The sequence below is a fragment of the Microcebus murinus genome, chromosome 9 (assembly GCF_040939455.1).
Source record: "Microcebus murinus isolate Inina chromosome 9, M.murinus_Inina_mat1.0, whole genome shotgun sequence".
Classification (NCBI taxonomy): domain Eukaryota; kingdom Metazoa; phylum Chordata; class Mammalia; order Primates; family Cheirogaleidae; genus Microcebus; species Microcebus murinus.
In genome coordinates this window covers 89410159-89428125 of record NC_134112.1, presented here as the reverse complement: position 1 = coordinate 89428125, position 17967 = coordinate 89410159, and the positions used below count along the sequence as shown (strand labels likewise).

General features: G+C 36.6%; 1 protein-coding gene across 1 annotated transcript in view; it reads right to left on the bottom strand.

Moving 5' to 3' along the window:
- Positions 1 to 282: 282 nt before the first annotated feature.
- The window catches only part of IFT56 (intraflagellar transport 56), a 62730-nt gene continuing 45045 nt past the window's right edge, over positions 283 to 17967 (bottom strand). The window contains exons 11-18 of the mRNA XM_012767969.3: positions 16894 to 16947; positions 15227 to 15290; positions 13327 to 13415; positions 12992 to 13075; positions 11831 to 11900; positions 10575 to 10681; positions 4042 to 4175; positions 283 to 2634 (exon numbers count right to left, since the gene is read on the bottom strand). Of these exons, the coding sequence (XP_012623423.1) occupies positions 2523 to 2634; positions 4042 to 4175; positions 10575 to 10681; positions 11831 to 11900; positions 12992 to 13075; positions 13327 to 13415; positions 15227 to 15290; positions 16894 to 16947 (714 nt within the window). The 3' untranslated portion in view covers positions 283 to 2522. The remainder of the gene's footprint in view (positions 2635 to 4041; positions 4176 to 10574; positions 10682 to 11830; positions 11901 to 12991; positions 13076 to 13326; positions 13416 to 15226; positions 15291 to 16893; positions 16948 to 17967) is intronic.

Below are 17967 nucleotides of genomic sequence, written 5' to 3'. Positions count from 1 at the left end.
CAGAGAGCTAGGATTATAAGCGTGAGCCACCACACCTGACCCTATATTATGTCTTAATGGGCTGCAATTCAGCAAAGAGCCAAACCTAATATGATTCAGCAGGAACCACCAGGCTCTTAGTGGAAAGGGATTCTTAGGGAATATCTACTTTCCTCTATTGTAAACAGTAACTTGTGGGGCCCCAAACTTTATTTCATTCCCTTCACTGTAGGGCCAGGAAAGAGGAAAAAGCACATGATTTACCCAGGTCCCACACTCATCACACTCAATAGAATACCATAATAAGAACCAAATTATAAACTTTAATTTGAATATAATACAGTAGTATATAATAATTCTTTTGAAGTATAAAAATAATTGTAAAAGTTATTTTTCCATTTGCAAGTAATTTATGCTACAGACTATAAATAGTACATTGAAGCTGTAAACTATACACATTTCACTACATTCCTAAGTGTGGGCCTTCTTCTCTCTCATCACATGTAAGAAAAATTGGCATGCAATACTACTCTACAATCTTGAAACTTTGTCAAGACATTTCAGAAGTAACTATTCATAATAACAGAATTGAATGGTAACCCTCTTTAAAAGAGGCTTTATATTTTTTGGCTCAATCCTATGGATTAAAAACTTTTAAAAATTATTCTAAAATTCTGCTATTTTTGGAATATCTGGTTTTTCGCCAAAAGACAGGAAACTGTCAGAGAGAATCTAGAGTGTTAAATTCAACAAAAGTTCATTTAAAAGCTACTCACCATCAATGGAAAAGCTTTTCAATTATAGGAAATTTGAAATAATAACAATTCATTGTAAGACAGATTTCATTGCCAAAATCTACTAGGGAGTTCCATCTGTCTTTTCCACTACTATGTTTCTAATATCAGTGAGGTAAGAATTATAAGAATGATTCTAAAACTTATAGCTGATTCTGCCCACATCTGACCCATCTAGTGCCTTATGTGCTGAGAACCAGTTATTATTGGTAGGAACAACACAATAAGGAAACAGAGAAGCTTCGGCATATGAAAAACGATGTAGCTTTGTATCCTAGAATTCAGTTATTCAGGCCAGTTTATTTTGATTTGTGCTCTGAACTGATTAGATCTGGGTCTTAGATACAAGACAGGAAAACTGGCCATCTTCCTGAGAAAAGTGGAAATAACTCCTTGCAGCTGTCCAGAAGGTAAAGGCTCTCTTCAGTCGTTGATCTTCCCTCCTTGGATGCTTTAAATCCTGTTATGTTTTAATCTCCGTTCTATACAACTTCATCACCCAGAGTGGGATACTGGGATGTCGGTGGAGTAAGTGAAACAGCTAATAGAGTGCTTATAAGAATTCTTCCGACCTTAGTGCCTCAAGGAATTCTGACTTTGAGTTCTCTTCCCATCCATTCTCTGTTAGGGATGATAGAGATGGTGCTGGACTTTCTAGACCTGTAACACTATGTACCTTAAACTAATAGGAAAAAATCACATGGTATAGAAAGGCAATCTAAAATATAAAAAGATGTCTGTTTTCTGGAAATAGGCTGTGAGCATATGCTCAACTGTATGGTAGGTTTATGTGGCAGAGCTCAGAAACACGGGGCTGGAATATGTCTTGGGACAGAGTTTAGCCATTAGGAGTTTCTTCAAAGGGCTTTTACACAATCCATGTTTTATTATCATTATGTTAATAAATGCCCATAATGCATATAATCTTTATAGCCCTACTTTCAAAATTATGTTTATTCAGCAAGATACATTAGGAAAAATCTAACCTGTTTTGTTCCCTAAAATATAATGGAGAAGTGACTAACGAGATTTGTATATTTTGTTTCCTGAATATCTTTAGAGGTACCACACACATTTTTTCTCCTAGTACTAACCTTTTTAAAAACTGCAATACTCATCTTACTCCACTGCTGTAACATGTTATTATCATCAATAATTTACTTACTGAAAGAGTAATCCCATAAGCCTATTATCCATTAATGATTGGATCATTTGATAAAGGATCTTATCTGCCATTCTCAGAATCTCATAGCTAGTTATAATCTCTGTTCTCCCAAGATTCAGAGATGTATTTACAAAACCCTTTATGGAATTCCCCAAGAAAATGGGATGATGTACAGAGACTGCTAAACATAAGATGATAGAACAATGGTGATTCTTGAGCATCAAAGACATTTGTTATTGCAACTATGAGAAAATGCCATGAAATGCAAACATAAAAAAAAGTTATGCTATTCTCCTTAAAGTCAGTAAATTACATAAGAATACTCTGATGTAATTTTTGGGAGAAAGGTACCAGATAAGTCCAAAGTCTTATTGCTAGTAGGATCATACAGGGGCCATAGACTATAGTACTTTGTTCAGCCAGGAGGCTAACTCTAGGAAAGTCAGTCACTGAACTAGAGGCTTGAAGAGCAAGGAAAGAAAATGTCAATAAAATAGAACCCTGCATCTTACATTAAACTTGAGGAAAATGATTTCCAATTTTATGTCAAAGTGGAAGCTGGTTCCTAGGACTCTGGAGCTATTTTAGATAGGCACTCTGTTTTCTTTGGCCCATTTCTTCATGATCCGGATGATGTACTCTACTTGAGTATTACCCGTGCTTCTCAGTAAATGGAGCACTTCTCGAAGGGTCTCTCTGAGGAAGAGATTTCAAAGGATGCATTTCAATAAAGAATGAAAATTAAGAAATAAAATAAACTCATAACTGTTTTTCATACTGTACTTCCAGTAGGGCGTTTTTGGTAATGGACTCCTCCACTATGCATTTATAAAGCAATCACAAACCTCCTAGCCTTCTATTCTTATGGTAGCATAGTAAAATGGAAATTCTGTGAAATCCTTCTCACCAATCCAAGTGTTCCTTGTTTATCTGTACTATCTATATATGTACTATTAGTCTCTTCGTCCTCTCTGAGGTGACCTAGATATTCCCATTTCCATGCTCATTCTGCATGATAAAGTAGAAAAGTATATTCAAGAGTTGGGTTCAAATTCTAGCTCTGTCACTAACAAATCACTTAATTTCTTTGAATCTTAGATTTCTCCCTTGTTTAGGTAATCACTGTAAACTGGGGGTCACTACCATATTTGTAAAATTTTACAAAGCCAGAGGAATAGGTGATTTCTTCAAGAAAGATAATACATTAATAAATACAGAAGAGAGGAACTTAAGCGCTAAGATTTGGCAAATGGCTCACACCTGAAATCCTAGCACTCTGGGAGACCAAGGCAGGAGGATGGCTCAAGGTCAGGAGTTCAAAACCAGCCTGAGCAAGAGCAAGACCTCATCTCTACTAAAAATACAAAGAAATTAATTGGCCAACTAAAAATATTTAGAAAAAATTAGCTGGGCATGGTGATGCATGCTTGTAGTCCCAGCTACTCGGGAGGCTGAGGCACAAGGATTGCTTGAGCCCAGGAGTTTGAGGTTGCTATGAGCTAGGCTGATGCCACGGCACTCTAGCCTGGGCAATAGAGTGAGACTGTCTAAAAAAAAAAAAAAAAAAAAAAGAGTTGGCAAATATCCAGCATTTATGTTTTAAGTAATTTAAATTTAATTAAAACTTATATTTAAGTAATGTATACTAAAACTTCCCTATTGCTTTCGTAAACCTATATGTGACTATGAACCCATTTCCCTAAGACTCTTCTTGTTTTTCCATTCCTAATTCTTTGAGGCCTAAAAGATACAAGAAAAAGCCAATAGGTTAAATTAAAAAAGTAGAAGAGTGAAAAAGACTTTGTTTATGAAAATGGCTATTCTTTGGAACCAAATATACATCTTGGTCTTATATTTAAGAGCTGTTAGTATACCCAGTGTCCCTAGTATATATGATTTAGAATGATCTGATTCTATAAAATAAAGCATTTCCAGAGGAAAATGGTTACATAGAAATAGTTAATATCTTAACATTTTTTCATCATTCTAAAACATCATTATAATTTTGATTTTTCCAGAAGATATCATCCAAGAAAATAATTATTTTCCCTCAAAAACCAGCTAGAAATGAAAAGAGGCAATATTTCTTATCTGTTTACTTACTTGGGCTCTCTGCCAGCTAAGATCATCTGGAAAATGCCCACACAGGCACCCCTTTTGCCTTCCCAATATTCAGGGTTGGGATCCAGTCTCTCTAGGACATCAAAAGCTTTGGCTGAATAGTAAAACTGGCCCATCTGAATGAAAGAAAGTACTGGGTAATTCTTAGTCAAATGAGTGCACAGAATGAAACTAAACATAAAGATGACAAGAAACAGAACCATATGCAATAAGTGTGTGAGTAATGACAATATTTTCAGTTAGCAAAGTAGATAAATTTCAATTCCTAATTAAAATAAGAAGAAGGAAAATCACAGTTTGGGTACATAGGTTCAGTTTAAACCAGCTTACCTTCATTCAGTTTTCAACAGTATATAGCATTTTTCCTATAGTCAACTTATGCTATAATCAACAGATCCATTATTTCTTCTAATTATATTCTAATCTTGAGGATAAACTTGACAACTATGATTTGAACTGGGTATTTTTCAAGTCTCCTCAACACATTCTTTTTAGAGGAGTATTACTACTCATTTTATGCTAATCTGATCACATTCAGATCAAGAAGGTTTTCTTTCCCTGATCTTGTTCCTAAATTCTCGGAATGCCTAGACACATACTGACTACTACTCTAAATACTACATCTTTAAAATATTTAATTCATTTTTACAGACTTCTTTCCAAATATACTGCACATTTATTTGGCCTCACAGAACATGTTGAATACTATTAAATTTTGCTTTGATGAGTTTTCTTGATTGGCAATCATAAATGCATACTGTTACCAATTTCATTTAAGGCTTCAAATTGCTGGATTACCCTCCTTACTCAGTGTGGTTTAGCTACTTCTCTATTCCTGCTAACAGTTTTTCTAAATCTTTGACAATTTCCTTAAGCCTCTACTGCATTATTAGCTTAGCTTTATTCTATACTTCATAGGGAAGACACAACTTTACTCCCTTCAGTTCAAATGATATTTATACCTTCATTCATCCTTCCCTCCTTTCTGCCTACCTCAAAAGGAGTGTCCTTATTCTTTTCAAGGTTAATCCTTCTACCTATGCTCTCTTAAAAAATATTTTTTATTGTGAAATAACACACATATAGAATGGTGGCTAAAACAGAACATGTACAGCTTACTGACTAATTATAATGTGAATACAGTGTACCCACCACCCAGGTGAAGACACTGACAGCAAAAGAAAAGCTCTCTGTGTGTCATTTCCAGACCATAACTCCTTCTGTCCCCACAAAGAGGAATTACCATTCCAACTTTTACGGTCATCAGTTCTTTGACTTTCATTATGGTTTTATCTCCTATGTATACATCTTTAAACAATATAATTGAGTTTTGCCTCTCAGAACTTTAAATGAAATAATACTATAAATAGTCTATTGTGTCTTGCATCTATGGCTCAACATTATGTTCATAAGATCCATCTATATTGCTATATATAGATATAGTTAGTTCACATAAGAAAACCTTTTTATTTTGAAATAATTAGAGATCCATGGAAGTTACAAAGATAGGACAGAGGTCCCATGTATCTTTTACCGTTTCCCCCAAAGGTTGCAGCTTACATAACTATAGTACACTATCATAATATCAAAACTAGGAAATTGACATGGTGCTGTGTATGTTGATGATAGTCTTATTTCATCACATGTGTAGTTTCACATAATCACCACCACTATTAAGATACAGAACTATGCTATCACCACAAAGATTTTCCTTTATAAGGTCATTTATAAATGATTTTCTGGTCACACACATGCCCCTCCCTGCTCACCATCTCTAACCTCTAATAAACACTAATTTCTTCTCCATCTCTATAATTTTGTCATTTCAAGAATGTTTTATATATGTGAAACCAAACAGTATGGGACTCTTTGAAATTGGCTTTTCTACTCAGTTTAATGTCCTTGTGATTCCTTGTTAATCCAAGTTACTATGTTTGCTTCTGTTATAGTCACCCAGCAAAAGCAGGAGGGACCCCCTCCCCCACCCAGTTTAGTTTGGATGTTGAGACTGATGACACCACAAACACAACATGAGGGTAGGAAAAGTTTTCTTACTTACATAATTGAGGTCTCTAGGGAGAGTAGAGCAGCCCTCTTAAGCAGGTCGGAAATGGCCTGAGAGAGCAAGGAAAGCAGGCTGGCCTGGGTGTTTACCTTGGTTAGGAAGAGGGGCTGGGTGAGGGTTCCTGTGCATGGGCAGGGCTTGTGTGGTCTGAATCACCCAATGGTGACAAAGAATGGAGCACACAGGCTTATCACTTTGGCCAGATGTGGGCATAAGGGGAAGAGGCAGGGGTGAGGTTTAAAAGCTGTCAGTAGTCAAACATCAAGGAATGGAGTCAGACTCCTCATTACAGTTTCTTTTTACTGAGTAGTATTCCACATCAAACCAGCTTGTTTAACCATTCACCTATTGAAAGACTTTGACTGTTTCCAGTTCTAGGCTATTATAAATAAAGCTGCTATCAACATGTGTGTATTAAAATTTGTGCTGTTAACATTTTGCATTTCTTTTTTTCTTTTCTTTTCTTTTTTTTTTTTTTTGAGACAGAGTCTAGCTTTGTTGCCCAGTGAGTGCCATGGCGTCAGCCTAGCTCACAGCAACCTCAAACTCCTGGGCTCAAGCAATCCTACTGCCTCAGCCTTCTGAGTAGCTGGGACTACAGGCATGTGCCACCATGCCCAGCTAATTTTTTCTATATATATATTAGTTGGCCAATTAATTTCTTTCTATTTATAGTAGAGATAGGGTCTTGCTCTTGCTCAGGCTGGTTTTGAACTCCTGACCATGAGCAATCCTCCTGCCTCAGATCCCAAAGTGCTAGGATTACAGGTGTGAGCAACTGCTTCCGGCCAACATTTTGCATTTCTATAGATATAGGTTTACATTTATCTCGGATAAATGCATAGGAGAGCAACTGTTGGGTCATATGATAAATGTATGTTTGTTAAAGAAACTGTCAAAATATTTCACAGTATATATTTTTCCATTTTCTTTTTACTTTTTTTTTTAGAGACAGTGTCTCACTCTGTCACCCAGCACTCAGGCTGGAGGGCTGGAGTGCAGTGGCGTGATTATAGCTCACTATAGCCTTGAACTCCTGGGCTCAAGCCATCCTCTTGCCTCAGTCTCCCAAGTAGCTAGGACTACAGGTATGTGCCACCACACTCGGCTAATTTTTTTTATCTTTTGTAGAGGCAGTGTCTTGCCATGTTGCCCAGGCTGGTCTTGAACTCCTGGCCAAAAGTGATCTTCCTGCCTTGGCCTCCCAAAGTGCTAGAATTAAAGGCATGAGCTACCATGCTACATCCATCCTTTTATTTTTGATCTACCTATATCATTATATTAGAAGTGAATTTCCTGTAGAGAGTACACAGTTGGGTTATGGTTTTTTATCCATTCTATCATATCTATCTTATAATTGGTATATTTAGACCTTTTATATTTAATGCAATTATTGTTATGTTAGGGTTAATTCTGCCATGTTCCTCCCATGGACAAGGACATCTCACATATGTCCCTGTAGTTTGCAGCTGGAGAAAGACGTGACCAGGTAATTTCCACAGATGGAGGATAAGAAAGCCTGTGTTTGACTTTTCTAGCCTTCACCTACACATAACTTTTTCCTGATGTTTCTTTAGTGTAATAAATCTTAGCTGTGAGTATAATTTTATAGTGAGTTGTGTGAGTCCTTCTAGTAAATCACCAAATCAGTGGGTGGTCATGGGACCACTGAGACACTAGGACATGCTATCTTTTTTTCAAAGTAGTTAACTTCCTTTAATCTTAATCCTATTCCACTCTCATCTCCTCTAGCATCTTACTCCATCAAAAATTAATCCTCTTGAATTTTTATTTTTTATTTATTTTTTTGCGTGAACAACTCTCTTGAATTTTTAATCTTCCTGTTCAATGGCTCACTTTCTTCTGCCTACAGATATACTTTTATCCCTTTTCTCATTTTTTTTTTTTTTTTTTTTTTGAGACAGCATCTCACTTCGTTGCCCAGGCTAGAGTGAGTGCCGTGGCGTTAGCCTAGCTCACAGCAACCTCAAACTCCTGGGCTCAAGCAATTCTGCTGCCTCAGCCTCCCGAGTAACTGGGACTACAGGCATGTGCCACCATGCCTGGCTCATTTTTTCTACATATATTAGTTGGCCAATTAATTTCTTTCTATTTATAGTAGAGACAGGGTCTCGCTCTTGCTCAGGCTGGTTTTTGAACTCCTGACCTTGAGCAATCCGCCGCCTCGGCCTCCCAGAGTGCTAGGATTACAGGCGTGAGCCACCGCGCCTGGCCTCCTCTTCTCATTTTAAATGAAAAAGAAATTCCCACCTTGCCCCTCAAAAATCCTAAATCCTATTTTTCCTTTTAAGTTAGTACCACATTTGTCTCCTTAACCTCAATATCAAATTTTTAAAGATTCTAGTACATTGCTTCTGCTTTTTAATCTGACTCTCTTCTCTGTCCACTGCTGTCTTCTCAGTCCTCATACATTTCTTTTTAGCTTCAGATTTGACACTTTCTTTCCTTGGCTTTTGATTAAATAGGAACAAGAAAAAGAGTAATGAGTAAAAAAGCCTTGTTCTTTTCTTTCTTCTTTGTTCCTTCTGTCTCTTTCACTTGCTCTTTCTGTTTCTCTACCTTAAATACTGGTATTCCATGACGTTCCTTACCCCATTTATAGGTTAATCTTATTCTCTCTCATACTCTGCTGCTGCTGCTGCTCTGCCTCTATTGCTGTTACTATTACCACCACTAACTACTGTTAACTTCTAAATCTATATCACTAATCCTGATCTTTCACATGAATACCTCAGCTCCAGGCTCAGCCTATTAATTTCCTACTTCTATTATCTCTGCAGGGAGCCCCAAATACTTCCAATTCAATACATCTAAAATTGAAATATAATAATTTCCTATCTTTTAATAATTTCCTGTCTTTTTTCCCCTCTGCCCCCTCTAACTTACTTAACAGTATTATCATTCACCAACCCATATTAAACTATTATTTTCAAGTTTCCTATGTCCTGAAACCTTTTCCATTGATGGTGATTCACTTCTTTTTTTGGTAATAATTCACTTTGGCATGAGCTTCTGGCGATTAATAAAATACTAGACTCTCTTTACCTGACATGTCCTATCTTTTAGGCAGCATGAGATATTCCAAAAATAGGAATTTCCAGAATTTAAGGCTAATTTTTTTTTTGTTTTTAATAGAGACAGGTTCTTGCTCTGTTGCCTGGGCTAGTGCAGTGGCATCATTATAGCTTAGTGCTACCTCAAACTCTTGGGCTCAAGCAATCCTCCTGCCTCAGTCTCACAAGTAGCTGGTTGCTGGGACTACAGCTGTATACTACCATACCTAGCTAATTTTTCTATTTTTGCTAAAGACAGGGGTCCTGCTATGTTGCCCAGGCTGGTCTCAAACTCCTGGCCTCAAGTGATCCTTCTGCCTCAGCCTCCCAAAGTGCTTGGATTACAGGTGTGGACCACCATGGCCAGAGGCTAATTTTTAAAAAAATCTTTTAATCTATAGGCTATGGTCCCAAACTACTCCCTCTTCCTTGCCTTTCCAACTCTTTACAGACACACACACACACACACAGACACACACACATACATACACATAGGAGAGCCATTCCTTTACTAAATCTGACTATTTTTAATTGTCTTTTTCTGGTTCCTTTGTCTTTCTTGTCTACCATTTGCTCCTTAGTATTCCTGAAAGTTTGGTTTGCAGCTCTTCTCACTTTACCTTCTTACTTGGGTAATCACACTCTTTTTCAGAGCTTCAATTAATAGTTATACATTCCATAATGACATTTTGGTCAATTATGTACTGTAAATGTGATGATGGTTCCATAAGACTATGGCACAGTATTTTTACTGCACCTTATCTATATTTTAGATATATTTAGAGACACAAATACTTACTATTGTGTTAAAATTGCCTACAGCATTCAGTATAATAACATGCTGTACAAGTGTGTAGCTTAGGAGCAATGGGCTATCCCATATAGCCTAGGTATGCAGTAGTCTATACCAACTAGGTTTGTGTAAGTGCGCTCCGTGATGATCATACAATGCTGAAATCACCTAACAATGCATTTCTCAGAATGTGTCCCTGTCGTTGAGTGATGCACGACTGTACTTAAATGTTGATGATGACTCCGATTCCATGTCTCTAGCTGTCAGACGACATCTCTCTTAAGCTTCAGGACCAAATTTCCAATTACCAGATGAATATTTATAACTTGATTGTACCTAAAGATTCATAGCGTTTAGAAATAGCCAAACCTCCTCTCTAAATCCTTATTTCATATACATGTAAAACTCTGAAATTCTGCCTATCTCTGAGATCAGTTCATTCATAAAAATGATGACATTTCTAGTAAATGTAAATCCTCTCACTAATAGCCATTTAGTCCCTAGGACATTTCCCCCTAATATTTAGCCAGGCAGCAATGTGATTCTGATCTTCAATTTTCCCTTTAGTCTAATGCAGACTCACCTTGTAGCAGTCATTAGCAATGAGTTGTAAGAGACTAAAGGACTCGCCAGAGGTTTCCATCTTGAGATAAAGTTCCCAGGCTAGTCTTGGTTTCTTATTCATAATATCTACACAAGAAAACAAAAGATTTATGCTTTTTAAATGTACAAAAACAATTTGCATCTTATTATTCTATGGATTTGGCTCTATATTCCAAATAAACAAAATAATGGTAGAATACCTCTTACATGATAAGCCTGCAATGTTGGCATTAAGATGGTTCCCTATCAGAATTCTACCATACTTAAAATATTTAAGTTAGACTCTGGGAGACCAAGGCAGGCGGATTGCTCAAGGTCAGGAGTTTGAGACCAGCCTGAGCAAGAGCGAGACCCCATCTATACTAAAAATAGAAAGAAATTAATTGGCTAACTAAAAATATATAGAAAAAGTTAGCCAGGCATGGTGGCACATGCCTGTAGTCCCTGCTACTCAGGGAGGCTGAGACAGAAGGATTGCTTGAGCCCAGGAGTTTGAGGTTGCTGTGAGCTAGGCTGACACCACTCACTCTATCCTGGACAACAAAGCGAGACTCTGTCTCAAAAAAAAAAAAAAATTAAGTTAGGAATCACATAATTATGTCTTTTAGATTAGATTGACTTCCAGTAGTTCCCACTTTGCTTGTCTGCTTAAGAGAGCATACCTATCATTCATTCAATTCTACTCATACTTTCAGCCTCATTTAGAATATCTGATTGCTAGAATTTTCCTGTGACTACAAAAACTCAGTGAACATTTAAAATCTGAGTGGAAAAAAAAGGAGCAAGAAAAAATAGTAAGAAAGAGAGAGACAGACAGAGAGTACAGGCTATATAATGTACCAAAAAATTACATTTTTGACATTTTGCCACTTTTCAGGCCTAAAACATAGTGAAAATGTAAAATTAGTGTAATGATGTATTTCACAAACAACACTGTAAGCTGAGACTCTGGAAACTTTAACAAGGCTAAAAGAAGAACTTGACATCTTCAGGACAGTAAGAGCTTAGATCAATGTATAGTAGAACTAATCACAGGGTAAACTTACATATTTACATGGCAACCCTTACTGAGTAGCATTAACAACTCTTTTTTTTTTTTTTTAACACAACTCTTAATTTTAGTGTTCATTCATTCTACAAAATAAAATTAGAAAACAATCATTGACATTTCCAAACAGATTATATAACAGAAAAGAAAAAGAGGATTCCTCTTGTAATATTTAAAAGAAGACTCACAGCACCGAGCTAACCAACTGAGGTAAATGTAATCATTTTTTATCTTCTCACTTTGGATCAAGAGGAATACCTACAAGAAGATGAAAGAAAGGGAATGAACATGAGGATGGTTTTGCAATAAAAATACCCATCGCTGCTTTGTCTTAGATTGATAAATACTGTCGCCTTATAGATGATCAAATTCTATAAAGAGGCCGGGCACAGTGGCTCATGCCTGTAATCCTTGCACTTTGGGAGGCTGATGTGGAAGGATAGCTTGAGGTCGGTGTTTGAGACCAGCCAGAGAAACATAGTGAGACCCCACTTCTACAAAAAATAGAAAATTTAGCCGGGTGTGGCAGTGCACACTTGTAATCCCAAGAACTTGGGAGGCTGAAGCAGGAGGATCACTTGAGCCTCGGAGTTTGAGGTTTCAGTGAGATATGATGACACCACTGCACTCATGCCCAGGCAACAGGGCAAGACCCTGTCTCCAAATAAATAAATTTAATTTAATTTAAAAATTCTATACAGGCTGCTGAGCAAAGTGAAGGACAAAATTGTGGTGATTTTAATAAACTTCACTCAGAAATGAATATTATAAGCTGACAAAAAAGTTGTTAAGGATACAGAAGGTTTGAACAGAATAATTAACAACTGTATGATTCATATTCTTTTCAAGCCTACATGGCAAGCCTCAACAAATGTTAAAGGACTAGTGTCATACAGACACAATACAATTAAGTTAGAAATCTAAATAAATATTCATTAAGCTGTATACTTATGATTTGTATACTTTTCTGCCCATATATTTCCATAGAATTCATCAAAAAAGGGAAAAAATTAACATGGTTATAAAATCAATATCTAGTCACATTGTACTTTTTCTTTTCTTATTTTTAGAGACAGGGTCTCACTATGTTGCCCAGGCTGGAGTGCAGTATAATCATAGCTCACTGTGGCATCAAACACGTAGGCTCAAGTGATCTTCCTGCCTCAACCTCCTCAGTAGCTAGGACTACAGGTGGGTGCCACTATGCTCCACACTGTACTTTTTAACGTAACCCAAGAAAAAAAGAATCTTTAATAATCCTTTATCTTTGATGATTTTATTTCAGTAAGAAAAAGATGAGGATGTTTTTATATAGAATCATTCAAATACCTTCAAAAGAAGGTACCCACCTCTTCACCCTCTCTGGTATTTCCTGTTGCAGCTTTGGCTTGAGCATAATTAAAATTAAAGATGTCATCATTATAGAAGTAACTCTGAAAAACATCCCAAGAACAGGTCACATTGAGCATTAACATATAAAATATAAAACCATCAGTTCTATCAGATAAACACAAAAATAATCTTAAGGAATTAGCTGATGCCACCAATGCCACAATACAATAAGGGCCATCTCTCAGGGTATCCTTTCTTCCCTAACACATTAGATATCTATATCTATATCTATGTATACACACACACACACATATATAGTATTTTGTATATAAAGTTATATAGATATACTGACCTTAAATGAGTTGAGGTAAATTAAGACATCATCAAACTGCTTAAGCAGGAAGAAACAGGAAGCCATACACTGCCTCCCTGGTATTGTGTCTGAAATGGAGTGGGAAAAGAAACCACATATATTAATGAAACCAAACATTCTCTTTAGCTGAAATTTTAGTTATTTTATAATTTAGAGTTAAGAATGTATTACAAGACATCTTTCTAGATTCTTAAGTTATAAATGCTGTTCAGTGGACAAAACCCAAGCATAATGAAAGTTATGGTCCTTCAGAGTAACCAATGATCTCTCTGGGGATAACTTCCAGAGTCCAAAATGAACACACACCCTGCAGTTACTGGCTATAGTAATCTCCAGATTGTTTTCCAGGACTTTGATTTCCTCATCCAACTCTAACATCTGCACGCTCAATTAATATGGCTTGATCTCCATCACTTGTCTAAGACAACGTAGCACTTCCACTCTCAAATGGAAAAGTAATTTTCCATGGAACCATCTGATTCTGATCCAACTTTTTGTCTGATGTCTATTTGAGGTAGTGGAGAATTAGTATAACTGCCACCCTTGCCACTGGCATACCTAAGACTCCTTAACCTGTTCAATGTTTTTCCTATAGCACTTAGTCTGATATACTATGTAATCAATTTACATATTACGTTTCTAATCTGTCTGTCCAACTAGACTGTAATCTCCACAAGGATAAGAAATTTTGTTCGTTTTGTTTATTGCTGCATCCTGAACACCTCAATAAATATTTGTTATACAAATGCATGAATCAAATGGGAAAGGAAATATTATTCAATAAATTGTACTGGTGAAAAATTTGTCAATATCCAGGTGTGGTAACAATATTTTCCAATCAGTCCAGCATGAATTTTTTTTTTTTTTTTTTTTAGACAGAGTCTCACTTTGTTGCCCAGGCTAGGGTGAGTGCCATGCGTCAGCCTAGCTCACAGCAACCTCAAACTCCTGGGCTCAAGCGATCCTCCTGCCTCAGCCTCCCAAGTAGCTGGGACTACAGGCATGCACCACCATGCCTGGCTAATTTTTTGTATATATATTTTTAGTTGGTCCATTAATTTCTTTCTATTTTTAGTAGAGACGAGGTCTCGCTCAGGCTGGTTTTGAACTCCTGACCTCAGCAATCCGCCCGCCTCGGCCTCCCAGAGTGCTAGGATTACAGGCGTGAGCCACCGCACCCGGCCCCAGCATGAATATTGTTAGTCAAAATAGACGCTGGCCATAGACAACTAGTATAGGCAACCATATTGATTTCTACTGGCTAACTATCAGCCCTTTTTATAGCCCTTTCACAAATCTTTCATGGAATCTTGACTGATGAAATCAATACTTTCATAATAAAAATGAAGCTGCAAGACTACTAGTGGGAAATATATGTGAATATTATATATAGGTGAAAATGGTGGTAAGAAAGCACTTTCTAGGCTTGATATCCATGTAAGAAAGGATTATAAAAAAGATAAGCTTAAATTAAATATGATTTTAATATTTTTATATGGAAAAAAATACCATAGGCAGTTTAAAGGCAAATGACCCACCAGAAAAAATATCTGAAATGTCACAAAAGGTTAATACATAAAAAGCTCTTGAAAAATCAATAAAAGCTAACATTTTAACTAACCTACCTAAAATGGATTCAAATTTTTAAAACTCATATGAATAAAGAATAAATTTATGCTCCATTATTTATTCTCTCATTCCACTTTAGCTGAGATATTTAGAAAAGCTAATTCCAATATTCTTTCGTATTTCTGACCTCCCATTTTATAATGCAAAGCTAAATTAGATTTATTCCTAGACAGTGAATCAAACTTCACCAGTCAATATATGCCCAATGCCAGTTATGAATCATGCTCATAAGTACAGATTTCAGACATACCACATTCACTAGCTGATCCTCCCACCAACTGGAAGAACTGCTGGGCAATTTTCATATGATCCCTCTGAAAAAAAAAATAGAGCTGATATAGAGGAATAAGGTAAAATATCTTATTTGTATTACACTTATGGTTCTAGCATATTTGCCAGGATTTAACATATACCCTTTATTTTAAATCCTGTCAAAAACATTACTAATTCTTATTAGCATAAACACCTAAAACTGAATTAAATCCTATGCAGGGTCAGATAGAAAAGAAGAAAAAAAAGTCCAATCCCCAAATTCTACCCTTAAATTATCTTTGTTAAATGAAATCATTCATTTACTCATTCATTCAACAAATGTTTATTGCTCTTTTATCAAATATTAGACCTTGCCTAGGAGCTATGGATATAACAAGGAGTATTTATTAACCTCATTTATTCATTAAAAAGTATTTACTGCCGGGCGTGGTGGCTCACGCTTGTAATCCTAGCACTCTGGGAGGCCGAGGTGGGCGGATTGCTCAAGGTCAGGAGTTCAAAACCAGCCTGAGTGAGACCCCATCTCTACTATAAAAAATAGAAAGAAATTAATTGGCCAACTAATATATATATATATATATATATATATATATATATATATATATATATATAAATTAGCAGGGCATGGTGGCACGTGCCTGTAGTCCCAGCTACTCGGGAGGCTGAGGCAGCAGGATTGCTTAAGCCCAGGAGTTTGAGGTTGCTGTGAGCTAGGCTGACACCACGGCACTCACTCTAGCCTGGGCAACAAAGTGAGACTCTGTCTCAAAAAAAAAAAGTATTTACGGCCGGGCGCGGTGGCTCAAGCCTGTAATCCTAGCACTCTGGGAGGCCGAGGCGGGCGGATTGCTCGAGGTCAGAAGTTCGAAAACAGCCTGAGCAAGAGCAAGACCCCATCTCTACTATAAATAGAAAGAAATTAATTGGCCAACTAATATATATATATATATATAAAATTAGCTGGGCATGGTGGTGCATGCCTGTAGTCCCAGCTACTTGGGAGGCTGAGGCAGAAGGATTGCTTGAGCTCAGGAGTTTGAGGTTGCTGTGAGCTAGGCTGACGCCACGGCACTCACTCTAGCCTGGGCAACAAGCGAGACTCAGTCTCAAAAAAAAAAAAAAAAAAAAAAAAGTATTTACTGCTTATCTACTATATAACGCACTGTGGAGTAAGCTAGAGATAGAATATTTATTTATATCAGGCTTTGTTTGAAAAGAACAATGAATGCTGTATTAAGATGGATAAGAGCTTAATTTATACATTGTTTTGGTGTTTATAAAAAGCTTTTCCAAATAAAAACAATTTTCCCCATTTTACAGATGCCAAAGTTATAGCTCAGAGATGTGCAAGGTTAAAAAAATTCCCTGCAAATAAGAACAAAGCTTTGTAATGATTTTTTGTTTGTTACTAAATAAAACCACTTTTAAAAAACTGGGCTCTTTTAAACAAAGTAACAATTTTTAGGCTTAAAGCTTCTTTTTTGTTTCTAAATAACATAAAATTCTTACAGTGGAGTCTGGATTGGGGCATATGGAAAAAAAACTGCAGAAGAGACTATTGCTGGTTGCACTTTGATATTCATTTTCATCTTTTACACACACCTACAATCTTGCAAATTATATTATCAGTGATTTCATACTCACTGAACCCATTTCCTGGCCAAGGGCTGCATTAACCACTCCTTTGAGGATATACTCCTAGAAACATGGAACAACACTGATTAGTTCAAGAGGAATATGGAGCTATCAGATAACTTTCAAGTTAATTCTTGGCATCAACTTAACACTTTATATAAATTATCAAAGGTTACCCAGAGTCACTTTTCTCTGTTCTGTCCCTGGCTTGAAAGAAAGAATTAAGAGACTTTCATTTAGTTTCCAGCAGGTGAGTATCTATATAACAGAATTCACCATATTTGTAAATTCTCAATCTTAAGCAGAAATAACTCAGTGGAAGCACCAGGAGATAAGTTTCGTCTATTTCAATTCAATGAAAAAAAAATCCCAGTAAAATGTTTCTGTAGTAAGTTTTATCACCTTATCAGTCATTGCCATTCTCTGTGACTACATCATATATATTATAGTCCCTTTCCAATGTTATAATAACCTTTCTTAGCTAGTGATCCTTTTCCTCAAAAAACAAAAAAAAACAAAGATGTCCTCTGATTTACATATGTATTTTCTCTTTTGGAGTCCTGGGGCCTCTCTTGTATCCCTTTTTTCAGACTTGATTCAGTTCTTTAATAGATACTCTCCTTAGCAGTTTTATTAATTTTCATTTAAGAGAGCTGATAAAAAGAACAGCATGAAAGATGCTAAAACTTTTAAAACACTTGAGAAATATACTTGTTTAGACTCTATGGGGTCTGGAAATATTTTTCTTTTCTTTCTTTTTTTTTTGAGACAAAGTCTCACTCTGTTGCCAGGGCTAGAGTGCCATGGCATCAGTCTAGCTCACAGCAACTTCAGACTCCTGGGCTCAAGCAATCCTCCTGCCTCAGCCTCCCTCGAGTAGCTGGGACTACAGGGATGTGCCACCATGCCCAGCTAATTTTTTCTACATATTTTTAGTTGTCCAGCTAATTTCTTTCTATTTTTAGTAGAGATGGGGTCTTTCTTGTTCTTGTTCAGGCTGGTCTCGAACTCCTAAGTTCAACTAATCCTCTCCCCTCGGCCTCCCAGAGTGCTAGGATTACAGGCTTGAGCCACCACGCCTAG